The sequence below is a fragment of the Pezoporus occidentalis genome, unplaced genomic scaffold (assembly GCF_034315485.1).
Source record: "Pezoporus occidentalis ecotype Australia unplaced genomic scaffold, CSIRO_AGI_Poc_V1 ctg233, whole genome shotgun sequence".
Classification (NCBI taxonomy): Eukaryota; Metazoa; Chordata; class Aves; order Psittaciformes; family Psittacidae; genus Pezoporus; species Pezoporus occidentalis.
Window position 1 is genome coordinate 177567 of NW_026914212.1, and position 9444 is coordinate 187010.

General features: G+C 42.6%; 2 protein-coding genes across 2 annotated transcripts in view; both read left to right on the plus strand.

The window, feature by feature from the left end:
* PLEKHB2 (pleckstrin homology domain containing B2) overlaps positions 1–9444 on the plus strand; it is a 469993-nt gene that overhangs the window by 153809 nt on the left and 306740 nt on the right. The window lies entirely within an intron of this gene.
* Positions 1–9444, plus strand: part of AMER3 (APC membrane recruitment protein 3) — a 36538-nt gene that overhangs the window by 2114 nt on the left and 24980 nt on the right. Inside the window, exon 2 of the mRNA XM_062621736.1 lies at positions 5502–8540. Coding sequence (XP_062477720.1) covers positions 5523–8522 — 3000 coding nt within the window. The 5' untranslated portion in view covers positions 5502–5522 and the 3' untranslated portion in view covers positions 8523–8540. The remainder of the gene's footprint in view (positions 1–5501; positions 8541–9444) is intronic.

The following is a 9444-nucleotide window of genomic DNA, read 5'->3' on the forward strand; positions in this document are numbered from 1 at the left end:
TCCTAAAACATAAAAGCAACCCACATGGAGATTTTCCTTCTTTTTAAATTAAAAAACCTAAAAGAGGATGCAAGGTTTACCAACTCTTTCATTTAATAAAGGCAAAATGCTTGGAGGGAGGTGAAATTAAGGCTTCAAGTGCCAAGCAGAATTCTGCTTAGCAAGAGACAGCAAGGTACCATCTCCACAGCCTGCCAATTTTAAGAATGATGTAAATGTAAAGAAGCAGAAAAAGCACTCCTATCTCCCCTGCAAATTAACAGCTATATTCTGGATTTTGCTTATTCCTATCTCCAAGAGTGACAATTATATATAAATTACACATCAAAGAAACAAGTAGGAGTGTCCAAGTCAGAGAGCTGATAAGATTTGGTAATAAACGAGCCTTAGTCATATTCTTTCTACTTAAGCAAAAGTAATTCTGAGCCAAGCTTGCTGAAGCCAGTGTTACTCTGAATGTCCTCTTCGTAACACTATTATTTCCATGTATGCAACCCCACTGAAGCAGATACTTCTATTTTTCCAATAAGATGATCTTCCTTAGAGTTACTCCCAAAAGGACCAGTATTTTACCTACTGACACATAAAGGTACAATTTATTTTACCTTTCCTTTGAAGATAACCCGAGCAAACCTTTCTACTGTGAGATAAGCCCAAAATACAAAGAAAGTTGCTCCCCATTCCTCCAGAGAGGGAGAACTGTAGACAGCTCAGCTTAGCAGAAAGCTTTGAGGGCCATGGGTACTGGCACATGTGAACCCCCTCTTCCCTGACCCATACAAGAGAGGCAATATTTGGTCAATTTGAATACTGCCTCCACCCAAATTCCTCCTGCTTCCAGCTCAGCTGCACCCCTCTTTGGCCTTTGTCTGCTGTCCTGGACTTAGGTAGAATTTAGGCCATCTGAATATGGCACTTATTAACCAGAACAGTTACCTAACTCAGTCTTGTTCAGGTCCTCATAACCCAGAACTATAAGCAATTGCACTGAACTGTCCTAAAACCAAGTCTCCTCAGCCCACAGGAATGAGTTCACCTTCCCATTCTAAAACTTTCATTTACTTCTAGATGAATAACAGACACAGTAAAACCTGGTTTTATGAAAAGACTCAAACAGCCTGCACAGATGATGTATGTTTGAGCATGAGCAATGTTATCCAAATTTAAACCAAAACTGTATTTTCATTTATAGTACAAAATCAAATTCCAGATCCAATTGCCTGCTTAGATACTGGTGAAATCCTAAAAGTGAGCAGCTGGTATGAACAAAGCAGATAATTGTACTGTTTACTGTAGATGGGAAGTCTCAGTGTTGCTGCACTTAAGATCATTGTAAATGACAGTTAAACTGTAGCCCATGTAAGATCCAAGGATGTCCTCTATTTAAACATGTGCTCCATAAGTAACATTAACAAAGAAAACACCCAGAGCCTATTGAAAACAGAACAACCTAGCTTTAGTAGACTGCCTACCAGAGTTTTACTTTACAGTGATTACAAAATATATTTCCTTTGCAAAGGTGGAAATCAGTCCCTCATATACTCTTTATTTATCCTTGTGGAAGAAGGGATATACCGCAAGTTAAGTCTAAGAGGAGACCAGAGACAGGCAGTAGTGTAGCCAAGTGCATGGGTCAAGAAATCCCAGAGAATAAGGACCATTTGTTAAATGCCTAGAACTATTTTTCATGGGATTTCACATAACCACTGGAGGATAACTTCCCCTTACAGCACTTCAGTATGTTTCTAACTTCACTGGTACCACTTCTGGGGTTAGAGATAAAACTTGTGTCACTGCAGAGAGAAAAAAAAGGTATCATGGTATAGTCCACTACAACCAGAAGTGCTAAAAGTACTAATAGAAAGCGAGTGGCATTGCATAAATATTTCTGTTCTATATTTGGAAAGAAGCTTACTGATCATGGATAGCACATGAGGATGAAAAGGAACTCATAGGAAGGGAAGTTACAAAACAGCATCTGAGATGACTTTGTTAAAAACTCTGCAGGCTCTGCAGTCAGAGCTGATTGAGGAGATCTTCCCCTTCTTGGTGTTCATTTACTTAGTAACATTTTTAATGGCGAAGATTCCTGAAGCTGTGATAGTGTTAAAACAGAATAAGCAGGATGACACAATGAAATAGATACTAATTAGACTGGCACGAATCCTGAAGGAAATGGGAAGAAGAATATATGGGATTAGAGACATTAAACAGCATACAAAGTTGGTGACTGTATGTACATAAAATTTTAAAACACAACAAACAAAAACCCTACACCTTTTCTTTCTTATCAGGGGAAACTCAAAAAGTACAATAGGCTACTATAAGTGTAGCTAACATTATTATATTACATATATTTTCAGGACAGATGTTATTCAGGCCATTTGGGCTTTCATGATAAAACCGTTCACCTAATCTATAAAAAGCAGACAGGAGAAGAACAAGCCTTGAAGTTTCTAGACTCAGTTACCAAACTAGTTCTAAACCATTTATCAAACTGGTAGTTCAATTGTGTTTCATATCAAGGAGACAGAATTCAGATCAAAGATTTCTTTATTCAAAATATTATCTAATGGCATCCAGAATTCTTAGTTTTAACAATTTTCATAGTTGACAATAAAATAAATCCACCTTTAAAGCCTTTTGAATGTTCCTACAGAAAAATTTTCCAAGTATGCAATTTCCTACAAAAATGACCCTTGATTAATACTCAGAATAGGCAGAAATAGCTATAGGGCTTCAAAGAGTCCTACTTAACATTGTTGTAACACTAGCATTTGCCATTTGTCACAGATCTCTAAGGAGTTTCTCGGCAGCAGTACTTTCCACAGGGACACATTACCTACATCAACAACTGCAAAGGACTGAGATGTTAGACACTTTATTTTGGGGATATTAATACCTGGTCTTGCAGCAGCTATTTCTGATTGTTTTCACAGCTCTGATGAAGTTCTGCACACTGAATTTCTTCTCAATCACACCTTGCTTTTCAGAAGAGGACTATAATCATGTCCCAGTGACCTATTTCTATATATGCAAAACAATTTTCCTGCAGCATCAGTGAACTCTAGGTACCTGACAGCGTAGTAAAATGTTTACTGGCTTTCATTAAGAAGGCACTGAAATACTCACATGCAGCTCCTAATGCAAGTAAACGTGCCAACATCTCAATCACACTGATAGATGTCTACCTATAACCAGCCCCCATGTTTTCCATAGCATCCATACTCCTGACGTTAAATATTCACACCTTACCCTTACCTTTTCCCCCTTTTGTCACTGACCTAAGTGTGCTTGCCAATATTGTTAATCACCTGCTAGACTGCAGTTTCTCTGAGAAACAGGGTGTCACTGATCTGGGGTAACGATTGGATCTGATGATCTTAAAGGTCTTTTACAACCTGGTTAATTCAATGATTTGCCTGCTGGGGACCAGCTGCAGGTGACACAACTCCCCATAGCCTGCAAGGTGTTTGTTGCTCAGTGTTGCTGTTCACAGTAGCTCCTGGCAACTGGAAAGCCTCTGGAGGCTGCAGACAGCTATTATAGTCCAAGGCACACTAAAGACTGCTCTAAGTTGTACTTTCAGGGTGTATGAAGGCTAGGCTTAGTGCTGAACTTAAAATCTCCCTGGCTGTCTTTGTACTGTGTGTAGGTCTGGATCCTTAGATCAGATCAAAGATTGTTCTCAAGAGAGTATTGGTAATTTTTCATTTCATCAGAGCAGTTACATATGGTTTGTCAAGGAGTGCTAGAGATAGCATTGTGTTGTTTGTGTGTGGTGCAGAGCTCAGTGGCTCTAAATGATTTTTGTTATTACATCTACACAATTCAAAACAAGATAAATCATTAACTGAGATTTTATTAAGGAAAGATCCAAGCACATTCTTTCATGAATAGGACTTGGAGGCTTTCTCCTACTTCCCATCTAGTAAAAATCTGGTTTCTCTATCAGCTTTTAGGAAGTGCTTGCTTCTTCCCTGACCTACCTTTATGTAATTCCATGGGTTTACTCAATATTCAAGTTGATACAAGGCAGGAAAGGATCAGATCGGTCAACAGAATAACTGCTGGAAAACTGAAAGTGTCATAGCTAAAATAATTAATGACTAATTAGATTTCTGAGAACGTAAACCAGATTCAGTACTAAACCATACAGGCAGAGTTCAAAATTGGCATTGATATAGGTAATAGAGTATTTTTGGAAACAGCTAAGTAATACACAATGCAGATTCAATGTGAAAATGCCTTGTGTGCTACACCGGCCTTTCTAAACTGGAAATGACACTTCTGGCATAGTTAACAGTGATTTTCAGTGTGGCACTTTTGACTTTTACAGTAGAAGCAGTAGTGCAGAAAAGGATGCATTATGCTCAGGAGGAAGCAAATGCAGTAATTCAGTTTCAGCATGCTTTCCACAGTAGTACCAAGGTTTATGGATTTTCTACTCATAGGTAAGGATCAATTTAACATAAAGTGAGCACCATGTGTCAAGTGTTTGATGCATTTTCTCAGCTTGATCCACACTGAGCTCTTTGTCATCCTCAAAGACACAGATTGAAGGACATGGAACTGTTGGAACAAGTCCAGAGGAGGTGACGAGGATGATCAGGGGCGGGAGCACCTCCTGTATGAAGACAGGCTGAGGAAGTTGGGGCTGTTCAGCCTGGAGAAGAGAAGGGTGCGTGGAGACCTCATAGCAGCCTTCCAGTATCTGAAGGGGGCTTATAAGGGTGCTGGAGAGGGACTCTTCATTAGGGACTGTAGTGACAGGACAAGGGGTAATGGGTTAAAACTTAAACAGGGGAAGTTTAGATTGGATATAAGGAAGAAGTTCTCTACTGTTAGGGTGGTGAGGCACTGGAATGGGTTGCCCAGGGAGGATGTGAATGCTCCATCCCTGGCAGTGTTTAAGGCCAGGTTGGACAAAGCCTTGGGTGACACGGTTTAGTGTGAGGTGTCCCTGCCCATGGCAGGGCAGTTGGAACTTGATGATCTTAAGGTCCTTTCCAACCCTAACTATTTTATGATTCTGTGATTTATGAACTGCTGCCTCCCTGATGCACACGCACTTGCATGTTTGAGTTCCTCAGGCATTGCTTTTTATTAATGCCTCTTCTACTTTTGGAACAGGACATCTATCTGGTTAAAAGCCCCATTGAAATTATAACCCTAAACCCCAGACCCCCTCATTTCTAACAGACAAAATGTTCTCTGAGCCTCAGGACCAACCCATAATGCATACCCTCTTCTTTATGTAACTTCATTGACTTACTCAATATTGCAGCTGATACAAGGCAGGAAAGGATCTTCCAACCATTATCAATGTACCTCCAGTTTCTCATGGAATGCCATGACTCAGTGATGGAAATTTCTGGTGACAAGCCCATTCTATTAATGAATGTTTAATACCCATCACTTTGTTGTCCAGTTGTTTTTGAAGTTTACAAGTGCTTTTTCACCAACCTCACAATATTTTTCTGCTGCTGCTTTTGTTACAGAAACAGATGTGAAGAAGCAGGATGGAGCTCAAGAGGGGAAAGACCTTCATAAAATCCAGTGTGCAACATGAGAAAGGGCCACCAGTGCTCCCAGTTCCTATAAGCAAAGACAAAACAGCAGCTCTGGAGGGAAACCAAAGTGTAGCTGAAGTCCAGCTGGCATGTTTGGCCACACACAAGAACTACAGGTTTTCTACCAGAGCAACAAGGAATGGAGCTGGTGACCACAGCCTGGAAAAATCATCTGGGTCCTCCTACAAACTTGTAAGGAAGAGTAAAACCCATGACTGTGTTGCTGAGGCAGACAAAACAGAGCACTGCAGCTCCAGCAGTAGGGCTTGTGAGGAAGGTTTTTCTGGAAAGGGTAAAGGCCGGCTTGTGAACAGCATCAGCTTTTCAGGGATGTCCAGCTCCAGCAGTAAGAAAGAGTGTGTGGTCAGTCCCAGCCAGTCTGCATGCAGCAGCCAGATGATCGATTACAGGAACTTTGTGCCACAGATGCCTTTTGTACCAGCTGTCGCAAAAACCATTCCCAGAAAGAGGATTTCCCTCAAGAGATCTAAGAAAGGGCTCAGAGATATATTCCATATAAGAAAAAACAAACCAGACAGCCTCACGTTCCTGGTGGAGAAGGACAAGAATCTGTCTTCTCCAGCCAGCAAGAGTGAGTTGTCTGGGAGCCTTGCGAATTACCTTTTCAAGTCTGGAGAAAGCTTTGCAGCTGACTGCTTGTCCCAAGACTGCTCAGACAGTGAGGTACAGTCTGACTCTTCCTATGACTGCTGCAACACCCTGTGTGAAGATGTTGCCTCTCTGAAGAGCTTTGACTCCCTCACCGGCTGTGGGGAAATCTTTGCTGATGAGAGCTCTGCTCACCTGGAGCTGGAGAACAGCAAGGAAGTTCTGCTGAGGCGAAGCAAGCACAAAGACAACCCTGTAATGGGCTCTTTCCAAGGTGGGGTGGAGCAGCTGGCCTCTCCTGGCCAGAGTGAGACGGCTGAATTTGCAAAATTCTGGGATAACATCAACAAATCAGTGAGGCTACATCAGAGTGCTCTGTTTGATAAGAAGGTACGGAAGGTACCTGGTCCTGACATGGAAACGGCTAGAAGCCAGGCTGCTGCATCTGTGACAATCCCTCAAGTGTCGCCTGATGAAGACGGTGACAATTCCAAAGAGAGCTCCACAGAAACAGGAACGCCAAAAAGCGACAACCAGGAATCCATATCCACAAGTGATGAGGGCTACTATGATTCATTCTCTCCTGGACAAGATGATGAAACGAAGGAAGCTCAGACGCCTGGGGTCCCAAGTAGATTTCCAAGAGACAGCTACAGTGGAGATGCCCTTTATGAGCTCTTCTATGACCCAAATGAAGTAAAAATAAACTCAGTCTTAGACGATGACCTGTGTGCATCTGAAAGCTTTTCAGAACAAGCCATTGAAATACCTTTGTCCATTTACAGCTTTCATGTTGGAGCTGAGGAGAACATGGCTTCCCAACCGGCTCTAGACATTATCAGCCAGGGTTTTTTCCACAGCACATGGAAAGGCAAAGAGTGTTTGCTAAAGCTCTGTGATACTGAGCTTTCCCTGACCATGGGGATAATAAACTGGCTGCGTAAACATGCAGGACTCGCTTCCTCCCCTGACTCTCCTCAGAGTGCTCACTCACAGCCAGAAAAGTCTAATGATTCACCAATCCCAACCAGCCCCAGTCCAGAGCAGAAAGTGAGCACAGAAGCTCAGCAGGAGAAACCAAGCAAACAAGAATCCAATGCATTTAACCTATGTGTGCCCTTGGATGAAAGCAAGCACACAACCCAGGCTTCCTCAGAAAACATTGCTGAAAGAGACCACAGCCTAGACTCTTGTCCGAACACATCTAATCTGGATTTCCAAGGAAGGGAAGGGAATAGCCACAAGGATTCACCTACAGTGCCTGGGAATGTGGAAATTACCAGAGCACCAAACTACGCACCACAGTCACTGGGTAACAGAGACAATCTGCAGACATCAACTGAGAATGAGAAGATGACAATTACAGACGGATGTGAGACATCCAGAGATAAAACCCCACTGCCAGAAAAGCTGAGCAGAGAGAGTGGCTCTCAGAGCTCTGAAAACCCTCTGTTAGATGACAATAACGAAGTAGAATCGTGTTACTCCTACAAGACTGCTGCGACCTCACTACTAGAACCCCTTGAGAGGGAGGACAGAAATAAACCAATGTATCACTCTGTCTCTATTTCCTGTGACAAACCGCTGCAGCCTCTGACTCTCAGACACTTTCAGAGTTACATTAGCCCCACAGCAACAGAGAGCAGCCCTAACATAGTGCAGCTTTTAGAGCACTGTGTAACACAAGTGGCATCATTTAAAATCAGCTATGAAAACAAGCACCTGGAAGACAAATGCATTGGGAATGAAATGAACAATATCATTCGTAAGATATCTCAGTACAAAAACAAGTTACTGCTGCAAAATGAACGCAACTGCATTGCCCAAAATCCAGAATACTCCAGTATTCCTAGCACAAACCAATACAACTATGAGACAAGTTCCCAATCTGGCAGTCTGTATCATTTGAAGCAAAACGGGGAGCAAATTTACTCTGAAGATCAGAAAAGTAGAGCAAAAATCCTAGACAAGGTCACCAGAAGCAAGATGAACTTTGAATATGCCCAGCTAAATAATCAAGCACTCTGCTGTTTAAAAGACATTACATTTGACCTCAGTCCAAGTGACTGTGCCCCTGCTACAACTCTTAGTAGACCAACATTTTTACCTCTCTTTAAGTCTGTCTGCTCAGACACACCTGCTACTTTCTCACAAGATTCAGGCAGCTCCACCATCCCTCATCCTGACCTGGTGCAGCCCAAAGAGCCCAAGCACTGCAGCCCAGGGCTGTGGAGTTATGCAGAGACTCCCTGCAGGGGCATGGCTCAGTTGAATGCTCTGTCCCCTCACCCAGAGGCATCGACCCCAGACACAGCAGTGACAGGGAGGAACCACCCGTAACACATCTGCATTGAGAAGGTGAGTGCTTAGGGGAAGTCTGAAATCAAAGGTGAAACCCGTAACAGTTGGAGGCTGATACCTACTCAGGGTTTCTCAGTTTCTTAGTTTCATTGTTTCCAACACTCCACCATGGTAGTTAAGAGTAACTGGAATTTAAATTGCACAAACCGGGAGCCTCGTATAGCAGGTATCACACTGAATGAGTCTTAAAAGTCCCACACAAAGGTTGAAGCCCCATCTTCCACCGAGGTGCAGCAGTTTTAGTACCAGCTGAAGGAGGCAGAAGTTTTCCTTTCTCACTCCAGTTTGGAACAACATTGGTGGATATGGGCTGCCAGCCACAGACTGCTGCCAGCTTTCAGCTCAGATTTCTGACTACCAGGTCATGAAACCCTAGAATCATAGGATGATTTGGATTGGAAAGGACCTTAAGATCACCCAGTTCCAACCCCCTGCTAAGGGCAGGGACACCTTCCACTAGACCATTTCACCCAAGGCTCTGTCCAACCTGGCCTTTACATTTCCACAGATGGAGCATTTCCCACTTCTTTGAGCAACTTGTTCTAGTGCCTCACCACCCTCACAGTAAAGAACTCCTTCCTTGTATCTTAACTTCTATATATCTTATATATAGAAGATACGTAGATATATTTCTTATATCTGTAACTTCTCCAGATTATATCTAATCTGAACTTCCCCTGTTGAAGTTTAAACCCATTACCCCAGTCCCAGATGAAGAGACCCTCTCCAGCATTCTTGTAGGTGCCCTTCAGATACTGGAAGACTGCTGTGAGGTCTCCATGCAGCTTCTGCTCTCCCGGCTGAACAACCACAAATTTCTCAGCTTGAATCTGGGAGAAGCTCCAGCCCCCTGAGCATCCTAATAATTATTTCTGAAATTAGAAATTCAGTGCAGGCAAGG